A 23,395-nucleotide genomic window follows, 5' to 3' on the forward strand; every position below is an offset into this window, starting at 1 on the left:
AATTATTCAGCGCAATTGCACGGCCATAAACGTCGTGGTCCCATTTAAGCATCTTTCAAATGCTTCAGTTGCAAGACCTTTCCGCATAGGAAATCAATACAAGACTGCAAATCACATAACGACTGTCCTATATTTTCCAGCAACTACAAACCCTCCTACATCAATCCTCTGATAGCCTTAAAAAGACTAAAAACAATTTGTGAGAAGGGTACAACATTACAAGCATTGACAGCTGACAATAGGTTCGCGCACACAGATGACAATCTTCGACAACTAAAAGCATTCATATCACTGTAAAAAGCAAAAGGCTCCCTAGGTTTTACCACGAATTGCCCGTCATTGGATTTTCCATCTTCTAAAACGCGAGTACATTTTGTGTACACACCAAAAACCCTGTAAAAGTCCCATCCTGGCAAGAAAGCCGTCTTATTGGTGCTGCATTTATCACACATGAACTTTCTTTCAAGAGAAAAAAATGTTTTGTAAATACAGGCATATCGAGGTACGAGTCAAACTGGCTCATAGTAAGCGATCAAATTCGGATTTTAAGGTTACTGGTAGAGGCACATGTATTTAACAAGATTGAAAAATAAGTGGTTAAGGCCGAACTTTCTGGGAGATCGCTTTAGAGAAGAATATGACAGTATTTCCACGCTAACGCAACGATACCGACAGGTAACAAAGCTTGGAAAGCCCCTATCTGACAAGTTTTAAACACATTTGAAATCTCTTTCCTATTTCTCTTGTGCGTTCAGCCGAATTTTACGTGTCAACAGCATCATATATTATGGAAATGGGGTCTTAAAAGGTACAATAACGCCACAAATGGCATTTCTTTTTGATATTATGTATACAAATACCACCGAAGGATTAAAAATGTCCTGCTATCAGTTTCTTGGTCAGTCATCAAACGAGATTTTAGTTCCCTTGTACTCTTGAATGCTTCCTGTCCTTGCCCCCCCTCTGCCAGGTGTCCCTCCTCTTCCGCTACCACGACCTAAAGACAACCAAAAATATTAACAGTGAAAATGGCAGGCAAGGCGAGCAGCTATGAACAGTTCAACTTTCTCGTGTGTTATGTAGAAAAATAAGCGAATTTTTCTCATGAATGTAATGTTTTCCGACGGAATGTATCTGCACTTGAAAGAAACTTTTCACGAGCAATTGTTGAACTCAAATTTATCTTGCATTAGGGGTACACTTTCACATACCGGACTAATTAAGGTGGCCAATCACAGTTTTCGTGCGCGGTCTTGCTAACACAATAGGGCCGTTTATACGAGAGAAAATAAACCGCGGCTAACCCTGGCCGCGGCTTACGTAAGCCGCGAACACCCCGTATAAATGGTAAAAAAATCTACGTACACGGCTTTCTCAAGCCGCGGCTTATCCTGACCTGGGAGTTTATACTCGTATAAATAGTTCCTTTCGCGGCTTACGTAAGCCGCGGCCAGAGTTAGCCGCGGCTTATTTTCTCTCGTATAAACGGCCCTATTATGGTTTCAATTTTAGCAATTTAGCATTTTATTTGCTCGATGCTCCCGCTATCTGTACCGTTTTTTCTCATAATTCAACAGTGTTTTGATGGTTTTAGTCTTTTACAAGAAATGTATGTTAGATTTTTCATGCAGCGCATGCGGAGTAAGTTAAAAAAGTGCGATTGAATGCAGAATAGCTTTCTCGGAAATACGCCTATTTCACGAGAACCACTCGTTAGAATTTAACGAAATTTGGCACGAAAATACTTTAAGAAAATAGACGTTACTTATAACAAGCGAAGTGCTGCGAAGTGAGTTATAAAAATAAAGGTAACAAGAACACAGATGATGACTGATGTTTACAATAACAATTTATTCCTGGACATTTTGTTGCTCATTGAGTGAAAGTAATGCCTCAATATGAAAAATGAAGAAAGGTAGTGATAGCAAGGGAAGGAAAGAGTGTAAACATAATAGGTAATCAACGACAGAATGCAAATATAATAAAGAAAGAAAACGTATCAATGTTCTCGAAATAGAGTTCTTCGAAACACAATGTGAACAAATTTATCTCTGAATAAAGGAAAAAAAAGGTTTCCGTGAAAAGTTTGGATTAATGTTGACGTTTAGAAGTACGCGAAATGGTAAGAAATGTGTTTATGATAAGTCTGCGTCTGTCTGACCACCAGGTATTACACGACATCGCATCTTCATCAAATTTTTTCGATTTCGCTCGGATTTCCTCGCTTTTTCGCTCGTATAGAGTTTTTGCACGGCAGCCATGTTGCATGGCAGGAACAATGAAAATGTTTTGCATTACAAAGAACATTTGTTCCCATAGAAAAAAGAATCTATTGTTCCTGCCATGCAAAAAACCTCTATTTCGTACTTCGAAACTTTTGGAGTTTAACGAATTTTTAAATAAAACAATTATTCCAATCGCGCTTATTGGAAACGAGACTGGTTATAGCCTACTCGGCGCTACGCGCCTCGTTGGCTATTTGCCATCTGACATCCAACGCACGCTCAAGGAATAATTGTTAATTATTATTCAACACATTGTGACAATTTCCAAATATGGTCCTGCGTAACGTATATCCTGCGATATGCGTAATTTTGTGTGTCGCGGAGAAAAAAAGATAGGTTTTTCCAGCGTTTTTTCCCAATAACCGTAGAAAATTGTGCTTTGTCATAAATGTGTTGAATAATACAACAATTTAGCCGCTCAATCTTGCGGAACTTCGCCTGATTTCAGCCAACTCGGCTGAAATAAGGCGTTATTCCGCGTGATTTTGCAGGATAATTGTTAAATGTTCGTCTGCTAAGCTGTCATGTAAGTCACAAACCAGTAGCGTCTCTTTAAGGTCCGTATTGTTGTAGCCTTGTGTGAAGTAGGGTTGTAAGATGATTCGTCAAGGAGTCTGTTAGTGTGGGACTCTGCTGCATGTGTAACCTACAGCACTAACAACTACCAACGGATCGTACTGAACTTAGCACAGACACCAATAAACCGATGCTTACAACTTCCCGCACCCCACAAACGACTATAGACGGATCGAAACGCACCAATCACTGTTTATAAGTCTTCACAGCCAATTACATCTAGGCTCAACTCACAGTCGACCTGTAACATCACGAATTGTTGGTTTTCACTCACGTGATCAACAGCCATGTTCTTCAATGAAAACAAAAGAACACATTTGCATAATAATAGAATTAAATTCCCGGAGGATTTGGTCGGGGCTCCAACATGGCCGCCGTTTCTTTGATTAGGGGCTCCAACATGGTGGCCGTGACGTCATGTGAAAACCAAGAATAAGTTGAGCAATGACATCAACGACCGGAGTTCTTATAGTATCTACTGACGTCACACAAATCACTTGACTTCCTCTAAGGTTGTCGAAACGTCCTCAAGGTTAAACTCACCCGGACGATCGTACTTTACTTAATTATGATATGACACCTGGGTTCAAACCATTCACGATTATACCGGACTAAAATGGCGGAGGACAAAAGAACCATTGTTATTCCGATTAGGTCTTGCTAATTAGGTATTGTTATGTTCGCTTTGTTCTGTTGTTCTATGGACATTAATTATTTCGGATCCGGTAAATGAAAGACCAGCCTGCATTAGGAAGAGCAACACCAACTAAGGCTTGTTGGTTTCCCATTTTTAATTAAACCAAATTCGCTTCTTCAAATAAAAATCTCTGGCCCCATGTTTGCAACCACGAAAATATTGCCGACTGTTTAGACAGATTTTTTATCGCTTGGATAAACGATTAATCAAGGTAGATTAAAAATTTAAGTGTTAAGTGTAAATTTAATGTAAGTGCCTTTCTTAAAGATTTTTGCCGCTGATTTATAACGATAATAGAAAATGTTACACCCAAACAAATCAAATTCAACATGCAGTTTATTCGACAATCGTGACATTGGAATACTGTCTGTCAACGGATATGATGACGATCAGATGCTACTCTATTTCGATAATTATGGATGGAGCTTAAAAAGATTCAATTCAAAGACCCAAAGTTATGACGCTCCTGTTTAATGTCTTCATCAGGGAAGACCTGAAGATGTTAAGAGTCTTTTTCAAAGATCACCCATTTGCCGGGAAAAAAGTGCAGTAAGGGTCCTTTATTTGCAAATAGTTTTCAAGTTTACTAATTTAGGCTTTTATGTGCCACGCCTCCCATGCGATAACGGCCTTGATGACAACGTCTCACGGTGTGACCAGTGTTGACTGTGATGGACACTTATTTTCTTACTTATTTGCCCTTTGGGCAACCCGTTTTGTTTTTTAGTTTCCCGTGGTTTTTTTTCGGTTTCCCACATTCTAAAGACCTGTTACCCATTAAAACTCAAAGGAGGCTTGCAAAAATGTCAATTTTGTGCAAAATGTGATCGAGAGACCCATGCGACTCATGCTGTATGTCAATAATGTTATAGCAATAATGTTGTTCTTGGATTTCACATGACGTCACGGCCGTAACAGCAAAGAGATGTAACGTTGTTTATTTTTTTTATTGTGTTTGCGGCGACTACGTCATATTACAAGTCACTTTCTTCGATGCAAATCAAATCGTTCCGCAAAATATTAGTCGACCAAAAATTCTGATTGCCCGATCGGAAAAGTCTTAGAGTTGTTTTACGACCTTTTACTAGCCCACGGATATATTTTGCTTGGCCCAGGGAATCGGGCAAGCGTTAGTGTCGAACACTGCAAGTGAGTTCAGTGACTGACTGACGATGATGATAACTCTAGATGATATCATCTAGAGTTAACTCTAGATGATACTCCCTCTCTTCTCCTCCCTTGTCGTCGAGAGAGAGACCCTGGTTGAACCTGGTCACGTGACCACGCGATAGCAGCAATACCGCATGGAGGGTGGGTTGTTGAAGCAGTTTTGTAAGCAGATGCTGTCCAGGGGACGGACGGGACATGCATGCTGAAATATTTTAGTTGCTATTCGTACGGGATCCGTACACCGACCTATCTTTGCTATCCATACGAGAGTCTTCTTAGAATGATTATGAACGACATAGCCAAGCAGTTATTGAAAGCTAACCGTTGTAAAATGGGTGCTTAGACTTAAATACTGTTTATCAGCGCTATTTGAAATGGGTGCTTAGACTTAAATGCGAAAAATACAAGGCAGGTCAGGTGGCCAGTGACATCGAACGAAGGAGATATTTCGTGAAATTACCGGTAAACAATCATCAATGCCGTTGTTTGATAGCTGAACTGTGTATAAAAAAATAAAGACGAGGTAAGACTTTCCGAACGTTATTGAATCTGTAGTAATCATTCAAAGAAGACTCCCGTATGAATAACAAATATAGATCGGTGTACGGGTGCCGTACCAATAGCCACTATTATTTTAAATGCCTTCAAACCGCGTTTCGTTCCTCTGGCTATCACAACATCGTTTTAAACGTGAAACAGGCTATTTGCCTGGAGTGTTTGTTCCTAAAGAAAGATTTAGTGGCGATCATGCCGACAGGTTATGGGAAATCTCTGGTATATCAAGTTCTTCCTCGTTTGTTGAAAGAGAGAGACTAATTCTCTCTCGTTTGGTATAGTCGTGTCACCTCTAAATGCGCTCATGCGAGACCAGATCGTAAATCTTCGCGCTAATGGTGTGGAAACTGCTGATTTAGGAATTAAGGAACTGGTGGACGATTCATGTTATATAGTAATTAAACCATCGTGGGATGGTGTGCAACAAAGGATTATCGAAGCAGGCTACGAAATTGTCTTTTGCCACCCGAACCATTTCGTTCGTGCAACGACTGTGTCGGAGTAAAAATAGTCATTGTGGATGAAGCACATTGCCTCCTTGGGTGGTGAGAAGACGTCTTATAAAACATTTATCAGCCTCTGATATAATTGCACGCTTAATTTAACATATTAGTGTTGTCTGAACAGCGAAGTTAATTTTAACAGATTGTTTGATATCCCTCAAACCCCTATGAATGTTGATGAAGACGAAACTGCTTTATTATCTGTCTTCATTTTGATGCTTATGTCTTTAAGAAATTAGGTTTCTTTGTGTATGAGGCCCACCAAATATCACAAGGTTAGAATACTATAAATGTTGCTCGGAATAGTCATTCAGTGTATGGCTGTTTTCAGAAAACGTACCTTTGTTTTATGTACATTTTGAATTGTCCCAGTGACAGCACCAAAACAGGTTTCATTTGATCGTTTTACCACTATCAGCAACTCTTAGAGATTTTACTCTGGCTAATGCCAGAAGAGGTTTCTCCTTAAATGGGAACACACCACAACACTATATTTTCTCCATAATAAACTGAGCTATATTTTTATTTGCAATACATACTGACGAAGAGCAGCTTCATGATCACACTGTTTTCATTAAGCAACATAAAAAGAAGGTAGAAGTGCCACATTGCATCAGCCCAATTTAATTTATTACAAAATTACAAATTTCCACGTTCCTTGTTCGATGTTGTTCGCGGCACCAGTATGCTCAATTGTTAGTTAATTTTCCAAATGTCACGATACCGTAAACACGAAATTTATTCGGCATTTCGAATTCTCATATTCAATGTAAGGACGGTAAACCTGAAAATGAAACTTACGATACTAGTAAGGGTCAAGATTTGATGAAGACGATGAAAAGTCCAACTCTCGCCGGCTTGATGTCGTATCTTCGCTGTTAGAACTTTCGATGGCCCGTGGGGCGGATAGTGATACTTCAATGCATCTTTCAAACGTTTCCCTTTTTTTTCCAAATTCGACTTGACTAATTCTTATCATTTCCTGGAAACTCTTTATATTTGTAAGCCTTCGAACACATGGCCTGCACACCAAGTGTGAATATCTCCTCGAGGGAGCGACTTGCCGTATCTCCTCGGCAACGGTGAGAAGAGCAAGAATTTTTTAATTGTTGCATGATCTTTATCGCAAATACCGCTACACAGCCTACAGCTGCTTGATAGTGAAGAAAAACCACCATGAAGAAACTTTTTTGGCGTAGCCATAATTACTTTGCTCAATGGCAGTGACGTTTTCTTTTACCTTACTTCCCTCACTCAGTAAATTTGTCATGATGAAAGTCTCGGGACTTTGCCAGCCTTCCCTGCTGACCGATTTTCTTACCACCCAGATTTTGGCTGGTCACGTGACCAGGTTCAACCAGGGTCTCTCTCTCGACGACAAGTGAGGAGAAGAGAGAGAGAGCCTGGGTTAGAGGTTGAATTATTGCAGGCAATAGCGTGGCTAGCTTGGCAAGCAGGCTCTCGCATTTTAGGGCAAATTGGGTAGAGAGTCAGAAGGGAGATATTTGTCAGCGTGTGTCGGTTAAAGGTAACAATTGTGTCTAGATTTCAATGGTCTGGCATGAAGACTTATTACGACAAACATCTATAACTTTAACGTTCAACGTTGAAATGAATAGACGGCTCAGCTGAATTTAAATCCGACAGAAGGCATTCCGACCAAAATAGCATCAAACTATGTTTGATTGTCAACATGGTTGCACTGACGGTAAACCTGAACTTATGACAAGGATGCTTAAGCCGACGTAAACGTGTGGATTTTTAAATACAATTTTTCAGCTTTTGTGTAAACAAAAGAAACCTCATTAAAATGCTAATTTAAATTAAAGTACTCAAGCCACTGTACACGCAAGTATAAAAACAGGTACTATACTGAAGCTTACGGCAACAAGTACGAAATTACACGGAATTGAACTGACGAAATTCGCAAATCGCGCGCAGGTTCTAGGAAATACCAAACTCACTAACCTCTTCCTCCTCCTCTGCCACGGCCTCTGAAATCTCTTCCGCCTCCGCTTCCACTACCTCTACCTCCCCTCCACCCACCTTGGCTACCTCCACGGTGGGGAGTTGATCCCCGCGGTAAAGCGAAGTCCAGACGTATGGAACGACCATCCAGGTTTGTCCCTTGCATGGAAGACATAGCGGATTGGGCAGCATCAACACTGGAAAACTCAACATATCCAAAACTAAAAAAAGAAAGACACCATTAAGATTGCAGCACAGGGGTGGGGGTTATATTTGATTCTAATTATATTTTAGAAGTCCCTGATAACAATACCGAGGTTGAATGGTTGCATTCTAAACAAAACCTCATGTCACCTTATTTAAAGCTTTTACAAAGTAGATAAATTACTCAAAAGTGGTGCCTTTTAAATCAACCCTATTTGCGAAAGTTCCTGAGCCCAGATGTTCAAACCATGGACTGCGCTATCCGCCAGGAAAGTCACAGCGAAACCAATTGCGCTATCCAGTGGACAGTGACTTATCTGGTCCCGGTTGTTCAAAAGGTGGATAGCGCTATCCACTGGATAAATCACTATGTACTGGATAACTCAATTGGTTTTGCTAGTGTTTATCTGCTGGATAGTGATTTATCCGCTGGATAGCGTTATCCACCTTTTGAACAACGGAATAAATCACTATCCAGCGGATAAACACTAGCAAAACCAATTGAGTTATCCAGTAGATAGTGATTTATCCAGTGGATAGCGCTATCCACCCTACGAAAGACTAGGAGCTGGGTGTTTAAGTGTTTTTTTTTTCACGAACCGAAGAAGCTATTTTATCCCACTGCTTTGTGCTTTACGTGCCCTAGGCTCGATTACCAGTCGCTGTTTCGGGAAATGAGCCAGCGCTCACTCCCGAAATCACGGCTGGATGCGTGAGGTGAGCCATTATTAATCTCCGCAAATCAGGAACTCGCCTGCACAAATCGGTCCGGCATAAATTACATTTTTTGGTTGCAACAGTGTTCTCTGACCCGGCCTGTTCGAGCTTTACAATGCTTTCAAATTAGGAAACATCCACGATTTCGACAACAGGAAGTGTTCGAGAAGCTGGAAAATGGGGATTGTATCGTTTTATACCACCTGAGTTCGGAAACTTCAATTAATTTTCCAGTTGGCGCCAATGTCAAAATACGGCTTTCAAATCCATTGCTATTGCAATTTTTTTTTCAGACGTAGCTAATGTAAGAGCAAATAAAATTCCTCAAGATAGATTGAAATTACTTCTGAGTTTATTGGCGGTAAAACGAGGGGGCCGATGAGGTAGACTTAGAGCTGAAGCGGCCCGAAGATTTTGTTGATGATTCGCCGGTTGAATTCAAACTCACATTGATCATTTAACCATAAAATCAAGCTCGTATCATCTGGAAACTTAGCACAGACGGTTTACGCATTGTTATGTAATTTCTGTTTCGTTAAAATCAATGTTTTGGGATGTCTAATTGTACCTCCCCGCAACTATTAACTTCGCATAAATTATATACGAATTTACGTCACAGACACAATCTATCGCTCACGCGTCCAGCCGTCTCTTCTCGGGGATACCCGAACTCGAGTGAGCGACGGAAATCGAGCCTATAAGCGCCCCTGTGATAAAAAAAATCACTTTCTTTTTTCCTTCAGATATTGAAAGTGTGTGCTGCATTTTAATTCTGCGGCGTACACACGCATTTCATTCTTAAACTAGTGAGCCTTTGACGTCATTTTCTACTCGATCCAGCTCTCTCAGGAACTTAAAGTTCGTAATTGCGGACCATTAAATAGGAAAATGGGCCCTTTGCATGAAATTGTCACATGGTATAACATCTGCCCTACTGGATGGCAAGCGACGCACTGGGACATCCAAAACAAAGAAAAGTCCCGCTTGGCTGGTTGAAATCGCTTTGTGTTGGAGGCTGTTGCATTCTTTTGCCATCCAGCATGGCGGATTTTGTACCATGTGACAAAGAGAGAATTGGATGTTTTAGAGTAAAAACTTAGCTTTGCCCCTTGAATTTCATGCTAGGTTGCTGTCAACTCGTGGCATCGTGTGCATACATTCCATCAGTAAATGTGTTATAGCCGCGAGCCATTAATAAGTTACACAAATACAGTTAACTCTCTCTCATAGCGACCATGTCTCGTACGGGACTACTTCCTATGCGCAACAACTTTGTAAACAATGTTTTTTTCTCAGTTAACGTGTTACTATATGACCAAAAAATCAATTTCTATTTTCCTTTGGATTTCAAAACTATGTTAACTAAATACTAACTGACCCAAGTTTTAAGCCTTGACTAATTAAAGACACCTGTTTATTTTAACTCGAATTTTCCTATTTAATGGTCCGCCATTAGTAATTTTAAAATATTGAGAGAGCAGGATCGAGGAGAAAATGATGTCAGACTCGATAGTTTAAGAATGCAATGCATGTGTATGTGGCTGAATGAATATGCAGCACGGGCGTTACGAACTTTCACAGTTTTAAAGTCGTCTTTTCCATATATATTGAGTTCCGTTGGAACGTGAGTAACGGCGACCCGTGAAATCCTGAACTTACACTCAAAGTAAACAGCCTTTGGATAAAAATAAAAGCTCAAAATCTTGCAAGTCGAGTGTTACGCAATCTGAAGAAAAAAAGGAAGTGACTTTTTGATCACAGTAGCACTTTAAAATCTTGTTTCAAGAGCTCTTTCATAGGCGATTATCAATCAAATTTCTCAAGGGACTGCAACCTTTTTTAGGCCAGAAATTTGACATATGCTTTTGTTTTCTGTTTCCTGCCAGCGACCACCCAACATAACCAGGTATGATTGTTAGTAAATCATTATGCAGAAGTGTCAAGTTTAGTTTTCCTGGACAGGCAGTCAATGCAAATACGGTATCTAGAGATCAAGCACAATTATTCACCCCATGTTTGATGCTGTTTTCCTAGGCTTCGTTTGGTTTAAATTTCAGGTGATTTTAATTGGCACGGGACACATTGACATGTACACTCCACTATACTTTGCTCGAAACTTGCTTCATGAGACAAAAGGAAATAAACTAGTTGATATTTGCCTAATTTTAGCTGATAAGGTAATATCTTCATGTAATTAATTAAACAGTCCACTATTACGCTTATTTTGTTGATTTTTCCTGTAAGCTTACGAGAGAGTTAACTGTATTAATGATAATAACAACCACTGTAACCTTCATTTGATTGGCCAAAAAAGACTCTTATAGTGGTGCATGTGCCATGCAGTAAAACACAGCTAAAACAATATTCTATATCCCTAAGACAAGAAAATTGGTACTTATTTCTTATTACACGTGTATCGGGAGGGCATTGTTAATTAACTTGATCCTGGATTAAACTGGCTTGATGAACACTAATAACACCTGAAGATGCTGGATTAGATAAGGACTACACACGATGGGATCCGAGAGAAAAACATTCCTAGTCTTGTGGTCTCTTTGTTATTTTGTTCTTGGGGCGCCTGTACATGTACAACTCAACAGAGACCGTATTCTTTCATGCATTAATGTGAACTTGTGACACACTATCTTACGTTCCCAAAAACAGTTGTTTTAAAGCCCTATTTAACTCTTGAAACAAGTTGCTACTTTAGGAAACAATTAAGGAACATCCCTTGGTTAAGAGAGCTCAACTCACCCTCTTGAGTTCCCTGTGTCTCGGTCAGTTACAACTCTTGCATCGAGACAGTCAGGAAAGGCTCCACTCAAGGAATCCTTGTCTGTGTCATAAGATAAGCCTATGCAGATCAGGGTGCTGCTTGGGGTACTCGGACCACGGCCCCTGCTGCTAGGGGTACTCATACCACGCCCACCCCCTCTTTGCCCTCGACCTGACTCTCGACCACGACGCCTGCCTTCATCTATCCTCACTTCAAAGCCATTAATTTCTGATCCAGTAAGTTCCAATGCTTTTTTAACCTCGTCTTGACTTCCAAAATCTACATAACCAAACCTATACCACACACAATTTAAACCAAGACAAAGTGATTAAAAATAATGCAGTTCCAAGTGTAAAAGACAACTACAGTATGTCACTGAGGGTAAAGTTGGTTGATGTCATGTCAGAAATGCTAATAATAAAAAGAGCTGGATGCTGACTGAATGCCAAGCATGTCGCCATAATAAGAGATAGATAAAGTTTCAGTTTTGGATAATTAACTACAGTAATTCCTTCAAATTGCTTTTAATTTTGCAAAAAAAAGGGAGCACACATATTTCTGGTGTAAAAACTAAAAAATAGTGGACTGCCAATAAAGCAATTTGATAGTTATTTAACAACTATTCACTGAAGTGGAGGTGGGTTGTTATGGATATTTACCGAGCTGCATGTGGTCATCATACATGTAAAGATCACCAGAGTTTGAGTGTGACTGAAGTAGTGATTTTATCGGCGAGATGTGAGGCAAGCTAGAAATTACTTTCCAGCCTTTCTTTTTCCTTTATTTTGGTACGACTGACAACCGGGGAAGCTGAGAAATCGCTCGAACTGCATTTCATCAGACAAATAACCGCACAGAAAGCAAGCAAGGCACCAGGAGCCGGGTGCCTGATGCATGGTTAGTACTAACTGTTGGTTAAAAGGTATCAAAACCAATTGGTTTCCATGGTACTTAACGCTGGTTAACACAAACCATGCTTCGAGCAACTTGGGCCAGGATAATAACGTATGGCTCTTTCAATGAGAACTTTTGTGTGTAATCATCTTTTTGAGTCTGTTATTGGGATTCCATTACAACTCCTTATAATTTTTACATGCACGAGCTTGGGCCACCTGTGCTAACACTAACAGATCCACTCCACCAACACCTCCACATACTGACAACAAAACGTTGTACCCAACCAGAACACTTAGTTACTCTTACTGGCGTGATGATCCATCTGAACTATAGATAATTCTAACATTCAATGGAGATAAGCCACTGTCTTCAAAAAAGTCCCCAAGGGTTTGCTCTGTTGTACTGTGTGATAAGTTGCCCACAAAAACTGGAACTGAAAGGTATAGGAAACAAATTATATAATGCTTGTTTTTTGCACCAACAACAGGGAATTATTATTATTATTACTATATCAACATAGTATCAGTATACAGTATACTCAAATCAATAATATTGATGAAGGATCTTTCATCTGATCTTTCTTTTTCAAATGATCTTTTGTTCATAAAAAAACACATGTGAATTGAGGGTTTTCACTGTCACACCAAATGACCATCATCAAAACCATACAACAAATAAAGTCAAGAATCAAAGAGATAAAAAAAGATGAATATTCGAACAGTCTCGCAAAGGTTCAGGTCTGTGTGATGTTTTGTGCAGGAGATATTCGAAGAAATGTTTTACTCAAATTTATAAGGCGTTGTGTGGAGACGCCATGTTTGTGTCCCTCTCAGGGGCACAAATATGGCAGCCAGAAGCTAACTAAAACATATGTCATCGAGTTTGCTATAAAAAGCCAGTAGTCATCTTCTGAGGGCTCATAAACATCTATATGAGTACTTATTCCGATAAAAGGACTGTTCAGATTGCAAAATCTCAGCGGATAAGTCACTGTTTTAAACTACGTGATAGCATTCTCGACCGCAATTTTAACTTGTGTCACGCAAAAGCTTGGAAATTCAACCTTGGTTTATCACAAGATGAAAAACTCTATTGAACTGAAAATTTGTGAAAAGACAAGTCTTCAGCTGTGATTGGTAATTCCTTATTTTTTAGTTTTGATGATGTCACGTGAAAACCAAGAATAGGGACTTGCCCTCCCAAAATTATTTTAATAATTAATTTTCATTCTGTCATTGAAATTATGTTATCAGCTGAGGATTTCATATGATGGTCATGAATAACATATGTTCCTTACTATTTTCATTAAATTCATTGTCTTGTCTTGTTTTTTTGGTTTCTTGGTGACCTTCACTGTCTTCAAACTCTTTCCTTTTCTGTTTCTTGCCCTTTTCTTGACTGCCATTAAATGAAATTTCCTTAAAGAAATGGTAAACAAAATGGTAAGTCACTCCTAGTTTTCTCAGAGAACTGCGGAGGGCTTGTTTTCAAAAGAAGACAGAACATGACCCACAGAGGTGGATAGATCATTGATATTATGTTTCATTGTAACAAACTGATACACTTCTCATCTCCAGGAAAAGACAATAGCAATTAAGTGACAACCATTAACTTAAGCTAAAATACAGTGTCCAAAGCTGGGATGTACAATGTTTAAGTTAAAAAATAACATTTAATGATAGTTGCCATAAGCCATGCTTTTCCTTTAGGATGGTAATTACAACCAACAACCAATTAACCAATGACTTGTGTGTGAACCAATCTTAATTTGGGTGAAAAATAGAACTATTTATTTATTTATTTTTAAATTATTTGCACACATTAAACAAGCACAAGTTGGCTAAAAAGAGTACAGAACATTTCACAAAGTAGATACATGACAGAAATTTAAGTTCATACATATATGGTTATCGACACACAAAATTGGAAAAGCAAGGTACTCGTGATAATTATTATAGCTTCTACAGTGTACATACACTCAAGTTTGCATTACTCTCAATTATCAAAGGAAATTTGCTGAAATTCATTTACCAATAGCTCACCATGTAATAATTTATGATTGTACAAATAATATCTGGGTTGTTCTAAATTTTCAAATTTTTGAGTAACACATTTTCAATATTTGAGGTGGAAGTATAAAGATCCTTATAAAATTTTGCAATTTCCTCTAATATTGCTTTCTCATTGGTTACTGATCTACCATCTGGACATTTCAACTCCTGGATCATTTTTTTAATGATAACTACGTTTCTCTACGTTGAAGTCTAAATATTTAGTTGGTTTTTCACCCTGTTCAATCCATCTTGTTTTAGAACAAGCAATTGAGCCCAAAAACTCCACCCAATAATAATATTTATTGTTTTTGATCACCAATGCCTCCACCCACAGCATTCAATAAGCATTATTAACATTACAGGTATACAAAATGTACTTCCCAACCACAATGCAATTATAATGGCTGACATGACATGCATACCTTCTTATGTTTCTTGGGTGTTTGTTTTATTTCCTCATCTGAACTAGAGTCATCTTCTGAACTGGAATCACTACTCTTCTTCCTTTTGGTGGCATTCTGTTTGTTGCTCAGCTTTCTCTTTTCCTCAGATGACACAGAGCTTGATTCCTCATCACTTGAATCCATTTTCTTTGGGGTTCCATTTGTTTTATCTACCACTGCTTTTGACAAACTCCCTTCCCCATCACTGTCAGAATCTGATGATTCAGATTTTCTCTCTTGTTGCTTTGTATGTTGGACAATCTCTTCATCTGAACTATCTGAATTGGATTCCGAAGAAGCAGCAGGTTTTGATTTACTGCCTTTTGTTGTTTCAGTTGCCTGCTTTACTTTCTTAGGCTTTGGTTCTTCGTCAGAGGAATCAGAACTTGACGACTCAGAAGGATCAGCCACAGATTTTGCAGTCTTCTCAACCGTTGTAACCTTTGCTTTGTGCTTCGTTGTTTTAGAATTGGTGTTTTCATCATCTTCATCAGTGGAATCTGAGCTTGACGAGGAGGCAGCTGGTTTTGATTTACTATGGTTCTTTTTCTCTGCCTTATTTGAACTTACATGAGACAAGTCTGCTTTGGATTTTGCAGTCTTTTTTGTCTGCACTACACTTGCTTTGGGCTTTGGTGGTTTAACTGGTTTCTTTTTGTCATCTGAGGAATCAGAGCTTGAATCAGAAGAGGCTGGTTTTGACTTCACAATCCCCGTTTTCTCAGCCTGACTTGGTTTCGGCTTTGCAGGCTTTGCATTTTGCATTTTTTCATCTTCATCAGAGGAATCTGAACTTGAATCTGAAGGAGGTTGTTTGGGTTTTACACTTTTCTTTACTGCTGGGGTATTTGCCTTTGCCTTTGGTGGATCAGCCTTCTGTGTTTCATCATCTGAACTTGAATCACTTGAATCAGGGGATGCTTCCTTTGATTTAACATTCTTCTTCAGCTCTGGTACCTTGCTCTTTGTATTGTCATCTTCATCAGAAGAATCAGAACTTGAATCTGAGGATGCTGGTTTAGATTTGAGATCCTTTGCCTTTGCTGTATTTTTTCCTCCTTCAGGTTTTTGTAGTTTAACCTTTGGTTTTACATCCGTTTCATTATCAGAGGAATCTGAACTGGAATCTGAAGAGGCCTCTTTGGTTTTTCCATCCTTCCTTGCCCCTTTTACCTTAATGTTGGATGGTTCCTTTGGTTTTGGTGTTTCATCATCAGATGAATCTGAGCTAGAATCACAAGTGTCTTTCTTAGGGATCACTTTTTTAACCTTTTCTTTTATCAGTGGTTGCTTCTTATCAGCTGATGAATGAGAGCTTGTTTTAGGAGACTTCCCTTGCTTGGCAACAGCAGTGTTTGTTTCTTCTTCATCAGAAGATTCTGAAGATTCCGAAGGCTGTGCCTTCGCTTGCTTACCTTTTATGGGCGTGTTATCATCACTTGATGATTCATCACTTGATGAATCATCACTTGCCTTGCTTTTGATGCCTCTGAGTTTAAGAGCATCTGATTTCACTATCTTCTTTTTCTCACCATTGGAGCATGCCTCTTTTGTTGACGACTTGGACTTCTTAGATAACATCCTGGGAGAAGAAAAAGACTTAAAGTAACAAATAGGAAAAAAAAAACCCCAATAATTATTCAAGTCTTCTAGCTTATCATTTTATTGATCTACATTGTATTTTGCTGAGCTCTATCAACTTAGCACATCAATCTCAGGACAAACTGGAGAGCCAACATACTCGAGCCACACAAAGTCTTGAGTCTAGGGAAATGTTCCTGGTATCATCACTTGAAGGTGAGTGTTCTCACTACTGTGCTGACCCCACTAAAGTACCAAATAACTGAATTGGAAATTGTTTTAGACATTTTGTTCCCTCAACCTAGACGACTACTGTACATGTACACTAGGTTATATTTAAACGTAAAGTGGTTATTACAATGTAGCCACTGAATTTGGAAAATGAATAATCAAAGGTGACGAAGATGAGCCTTATTCTCAGGGTCTCTCTCCTTTCCTTCCCCTGGAGCAGGACAAGGGACCATTGCAAAAAGGTTGTTTGCATTTACAGTACTGTGCAAAACAAATTTTCATGCGAACTGCGTCAAATTTTTGAAATGCCTATTGTTTCAGTCAAAGTGCAAATTTGCGTAACTTTCGGAACGACCGCGCGAAATTTCGCTCAATTTCGCTGACATAGCGAAGTTTTGTTGCGACATAGCGAAATTTCGAGTGCTTAACGAATTTTCGCAGTGAGCATTTGTACTGCCTTTTACATTTAAGTTAAGGTTGTAAAAAGGCACATCAAAGCCTTCATAAGAGACAAGAGCTTTCAATTAGAGTTGAAGTGACACTTTAAACAGGGTTTTACTTTGGTGGTACAATGATTCAATTTCTCTTGATTTTTTTCTGCAATTTTTTCAGCTGTCGCGTCACCAGTTCGAGGGTTGCTACACTTGCGATGAAAATCGCGCACTGGCGACACAACAAAATTTGAAAAAATCGCATCACTGATGTCAGCAAAAAATCATTTCATGACTTGAAAACCAAGAATTGGGCCTCAGGGCATGTTATCAAATCCAAAATGGCGTCGGTCAACAACGACAATTCAAATGCATTTCTTGACTTTACTGGTGCCTTTGACATCATACTATGGCAGTTTCAGAACCAGATTTCAACCTAGACGTTAACACCACCGACCAGGACTTGGCAGGAGTGATAAGACAGCTTAATTATTTATCTAAGTGGACAAGAAGGAATTGATGCGAGAAGAAAAGTGAACTTGTAAACATCGAAGTGTGACTTCTTCTAATCGATCAAAACGATAACATGCGAATAGAATATCGGTAGCCAGAATCTTCCGACCACATTTGAAACCTTCTTTGCGACATATTTTGATTGCAGTGATTATTTCGAAGACTTCTTGTGGACTGTTCATGCGAAGGTTCGACCAGTCAATTTCGTGGATGCTTTTCCTGCTTGTGTGGACTTCGCCGTCATCACATTTTAAAGTTTTATTCATTTCAGTACAGAAGTCTTCAGTTTTACATTATGTAAAGATAATAAAATTTGAGGCCTTACGGAAATCGCGCACTTTCTCATTTTGATTACGATTTCTTGCTTTAAGAATCGATTCTTCACACCATGAGGTCTAAAACTTGACAGTCTTCTGCTTATTTCGTGCAGCAGATCATTGTTCTTTCCCGCGGCAAGCCTCGTCTTTTCTCTTGCGGCAAATTTCCCACGGCAAATTGCACCTCGGTTTTACTGTGGGAAAAAAATTTGCATACCTCGGTGGCGTGCGACCGCTACCCGCGGCAACGACGAGGTATTGCCTCGTCCCGAGGGGTCAATACTTTCAGGCAGTACTGTACAGTTGTTGATTCCATTCATTCATAAAATGTGAACGCTAACTGACACTTCTACGAAATTTCGATTAGGTTCTTGAATTTTCATTTCAGCATGTTCGAACTCCAACCGAAATTTCGTTGTTAGATTAGCAAATTTTCGTCCTGTGTTCGAAATTTCGTGCGGCTCACAATTTCTTCGAAATTTCAGACAAAAAATCACACTTCTTTTCCAAAATTTCGATGAAATTTTCAGTGAAATTTTGAGAGAACAATAAACGAATTTCGTCAAAATTCGTTTGCATTCTTTTTGCACAGTACTGTATTCATTGGTCAATGACAATATTATTCAACAATAAAAGTGTGGACGTTATAGAGATGAGTCTTGAGTAACTCTCAGTACTCAGTACTGTAGTGAAAATGTCAGGAACATTTTGTTTGGTCAATTCTCATGATATAAAAAGGTTAGGTAGCATATCTGCTGAACAAAGGAAGTGGATGCATCATGTACCAGAAGCAGAAAAGAAAGCAAGCAGAAAAGTTGGCAAGATTTCTGTTAGGATATCATCCACCCAATCATACAGCCACATCTTGTACAACAGCAGAAATTCTAACGGGAAGAAGAATCCGTAGACAATTAGACCTTTTTGCATCCAAACCTATCCACGCGAATGGCTGAGAAAACTAGAAATGCTGATCATTCCCCTGGGGAATGGTCAGAAATAAATTCATCAACAAATGGCGTCCGAGAAATAAGATAATTAGATTGACGGGTGATGACTAAACCTAATATATGGCCGTGCTCATGAGTAGCTGTACGAACATGCTGCTCCAGGCCCATAGATTCAAACTATAAATTTACCCTGTACAAGTCGATTGAGATTTAGATGGTGTTCCGTATTATTAAAAAAATATGCGTTACCTACACGACTAGGAGAGAACAACAGCCCTATATTCACGTCACGTTGTTTTCAGAAGCCAATTTGGGGGGGGGGGGGGGGTACTCCCTTATATGGGCTATATTGGTTTGTGCGGCCCCAAAGGGTAGAATTTTTCAGCCGTTTTGGTCATAAATAGGGTATCGATTTTGGCCAATTTTCTGCCATTTTGGTCATAAATAGGGTATCCACTTTTGCACTCTAATCTTGAATTCATTTTTAGTGCGAAGTCCGAAGGACGGAGAACTATTAGGTTTAGAATGGGGCATCATCTGTCAAGTAAGCAACACAATATTTCCGGATCAAAATTCCTATGTCAGATGTCAATATTCCAAAGGGTCGGACACAATGTGATGCCTTACTTGATGCAAAAAAGGTTGAAAATTCTTCAAATTCTTTGTTAGACCACGTGTAGTGGTGGGTAAGTATCTTGAAATATTTCATCTAGGGGTAGGCGAGTCTGCTGGTCTTTTGAGAACAAACTGGGAAATGTCGCTGACCTACATGTACTCCCCTAAAGGTAATCTGTGGTCGATGTCTGAAATCGTCGACGGTGAGAGTAGGGTAAGTCGCGTGTCGTTCTTAGCGGATCTATCCGTCATTTTGATGTCGCTTTGCTGTGGAAGTTCACATTGTAGGGACAGATGTACGGGCTGCACAATAATTTTGTGCAAGGTACAGAATTTTTGCTACGTATGAAAGGGAAGTTTTGGTCTATTTTGTGGCTTCTATTTTATCTGGAGGGAATCTACCTAAAACAACAAGCACATTTATGGCAATTAAATCACTATATGAGCCTTTGGTTTACCCAAATGTGCCTTTGTCGCTTTAAGTTTCCTTTGCTTTTAAGATTGGCAAATGATGTTGAAACAAATCCCGTTGATCAGCACTCCGGACCAAGGCCACTTCCTGTTTTCACCTTACGGGCTCGTACGTGCAGGACTTCGCACTAACGGTTCGGTGCCGCTCGTTTATTTAGAAGCTACTTCTTTATCATGTAACCTACCTAATAAAAGCAGATAAACATTGCCTTTAACATTGGTCCGAACTAGGGAAATAATTATAAGGCAGGTCTGCACCAGGGTATTGATTTAAGGGTCAGGTCATAAATTGGGTATCAAATTTTTGGCCAGGTCATATATAGGGTAGGGAAAATCGCAGATTTTGGTCATAAATAGGGTAAGGGTTTTGGGAAGCGGGCCGCACACCCCTACCCAATTTTTCTGGGAGTACCCCCCTCCCCCGGGGATCATTCCATTCCTCGTGTACATGAAATTGGTGAACCAGTTATGGTGAAAGATTATCAAGCTTGACATTCCATGTGGACCAGAGGAGTTATTCAAGACTTTATAGGCTACATTATTCAAGACTGTATAGGCTGTATATAATTTTTTTGCGCAAAAGTTCACTTGGTATTTCATTAGTGTTTATATAATAAATGGATTTATGTATCTTTGTTTTAAGTTTTGTTTAGTATACGCTACAGTTTCCTTTCAAAAACTTAATGTTGAACACCCTCTTGTTAACTGTACCTTGTTGCTGCCTCATCTTCATCTTCATCTGAACTTGAATCCTGCCAAAAAGTTTAATATTTTTTCGTAATGCTCTCTATTTTTATACAGATGGTCTGGTTGGCACTTTACTATGTGCTACTCTCTTCAAGAGCAACCGATGTGTAAACACCAATTTGTTTTCTAAAGCCGGGCATACTCAATGCAAAAACTCATCAACCTACACTGTTACAAGGGCTTAAATTTGCAACCAATACAGTCGCATTTCTGACTGAATTTTTTCCTTTCGTGACAAGTTTTCACCGTTGCTATTATACATTAAAAGAGTTAGCAGTTGCCATTACTTTTGCTAAAATAACTAAAGAGGGGACAAAATTATTTTGTCTCTCGTCATAAATTATGTTTCAATCTGAAGATATAGGGCAAGCTTAGTGTAATTTAAATGTGATGAAACATGCAAAACCTCACTGTTTCACTCCTTCACCAATTTCAGCAGTACCTTTACACTTACGTATTACACACCCATCTTTTGTTTTGTTAAAGTGCTGGTAACACAAGACAGTGCAATGACCCTCAGTTACATAAGTGCAACTAAAATTTGCAGACTTGCAACTAAATTTCGTATCTTGTCACAAATCTGAGACTTCAAGACAGTACAGTGTATAAATGATGTCTCTATTCTATAAAATTACTCAGTTTAAGCTTGCATAGGACTAATGCTGAATGTCTATTTGTAACTTTCTTCCATTTGAAAGATGTTCACAGCATTTGCGACCAGCCTTTTAAGGTCAGTATCACTTGACTCTAAATACGGTACTGTATACAAATTGAAAATATAAAACAATTTGCAGCCAACACTTACATCAGATGATGATTTCTTGGGTGGGGGCAAATGTTTCTTTTTTTCATTCTTTTTCTTATCACTCAATTCTGCGGAACCATTTGGAATCTGCTTTACTCCTTTTAACTTGGACTTCTTCTCCTTCGAATGCTTTTTCACAACATCTGCAGTCATGCCCTAGGAAAAAAGGTACATTTCTTTTATATACCTGCAGCTATTTTCATGTGAAAAAAAACCTCTGTAGACATGATGAAACATACTATAGTGACTGTAGTAAATTTGCTATACTTTGTTTCCTTGCTATTCACAAGATATTTGTAGGATTCAGCCTACCATGAAACCTGCCATATGAATCACATGACACTCCAAGAATAAACTTATACACATACATAACTGAAGATTCCTGCATGTGAGAAATGTTGCCCAAAGTGGTAGACCAGGATGCCCTGAAAAGCTTCCCAAAGGAAATTAACATTAATTTACAGTCAAACTTCAACTATCCAGACTCGTGGGGACTGGGCTCAACTGTCTGGATAATTGAAAAATGAATGTTAATAAGCCAAAAACAAAACTGAATAAGTTAGAGAAGGGCAGCATTTAATCACAGTGCCGTTTGTTCTGGTCTTGCCCTTTGTTGTTGATCAACTAACTTAATCAATCGTGGATTTTTGTTGGCAATACCCTGGATTCCAGAGGTTATTTTCTTGCTATGAAATGAGGGCAAAAGAGCGAGTCGCAAAGCGGCAAGAAAAACCTCTGGTACAGGCTGTTAATCCTTCTGAACATGCTGCCCCAATCACGTTGCGCTTTTCACTTCCAGAGTCAATTTTTGACCCTGGAGATTATTTTCATTGGTTGATCGACAAACCGTTTCTTATAAGGATTGGCATTGGTTAAGTCGAGGGGGACGATTAAACTGGTTTTTCACTGGTGTAATACAAGAAGACTATGAATGTGACAGAAGTGATTGTGACACGATAATCACAAATTCATGGCTGACAGATTGAGGTTAATTTGTCTCTTTGACACTGGATGAATGTTTGCTGCTGGGTGGCCTTAAAGGGGGCGTAATCGAACAAGCACACTTTGATTTTGTTTGGGAATTTGGCGAAGGTGTGAGCTTCTGACATCTTTACACCTCAATGCCTCGAGTCATATTGAAACTTCTCCACGGACTCCACGTAAAGTTCTTTAAATTTTTTCAGTTCTAATTCCAATTTTCTTATTTCTCCAATTCACGTTTGCATTTTATAACAAATAATAGTTGCGTGAAATGCTTCGACAAAAAACTCAGAAACGATGTATCGCACAGACTTGAGAACTACAGTGTAGTGAGGTGATTTTGAATTTGTCTCCTACAACATTCCAAGTTTTTGGCTTTAACAGGGCTCGAAATTAACGAAAAAATCCAGTCGCAATTTTGCGATAAGATACAAAAATTTAGTTGCCAAATTGCCGCGCTGCAATGTGTTGTGAGTGGTTTAGCAAAAAGATATGAGCCCCCAATACTTGTGTGTAAAGAAACCGCTGAAAATGGGGAATGATGAAAGGAATGGAGCTGTGCACGTAACATCGCAGCTAAATTACTATACAATTATGTTATCTTCACAGAAAATTCACAGCGGGAAACAAAATATTTTTGCCACTTATTTTAGCAAAACTAGCAGCAAAGTGGGAACTGCTAACCCTTTTGTTTCGCCAAGCGAAAGGTGACAACAAGCCGCAAATTTGCGACTTCTCCAGATATTTTAGTCGCAAAGGGAACAATTTAGTTGCAAATGCGACTGTATTGGTTGCAATTTTGAGCCCTGGCTTATTTCATTGAACAGTTTCGATTTTATTTTTTTGTTACGTGACAGTGACAATGATCTATTCACTTGACCGTGAGAATTTCCCAGTAGAGTGACCGGTAA

General features: G+C 39.1%; 1 protein-coding gene across 1 annotated transcript in view; it reads right to left on the minus strand.

Annotated features, from left to right (window-relative positions):
- Positions 1 to 111: 111 nt before the first annotated feature.
- LOC137997370 (uncharacterized) overlaps positions 112 to 23,395 on the minus strand; it is a 26,422-nt gene continuing 3,138 nt past the window's right edge. The window contains exons 2-9 of the mRNA XM_068843319.1: positions 21,504 to 21,659; positions 20,663 to 20,703; positions 14,825 to 16,427; positions 13,646 to 13,766; positions 12,655 to 12,781; positions 11,430 to 11,744; positions 7,755 to 7,975; positions 112 to 997 (exon numbers count right to left, since the gene is read on the minus strand). Of these exons, the coding sequence (XP_068699420.1) occupies positions 900 to 997; positions 7,755 to 7,975; positions 11,430 to 11,744; positions 12,655 to 12,781; positions 13,646 to 13,766; positions 14,825 to 16,427; positions 20,663 to 20,703; positions 21,504 to 21,659 (2,682 nt within the window). The 3' untranslated portion in view covers positions 112 to 899. The remainder of the gene's footprint in view (positions 998 to 7,754; positions 7,976 to 11,429; positions 11,745 to 12,654; positions 12,782 to 13,645; positions 13,767 to 14,824; positions 16,428 to 20,662; positions 20,704 to 21,503; positions 21,660 to 23,395) is intronic.

This window comes from Montipora foliosa, chromosome 3, assembly GCF_036669935.1.
Source record: "Montipora foliosa isolate CH-2021 chromosome 3, ASM3666993v2, whole genome shotgun sequence".
NCBI lineage: Eukaryota > Metazoa > Cnidaria > Anthozoa > Scleractinia > Acroporidae > Montipora > Montipora foliosa.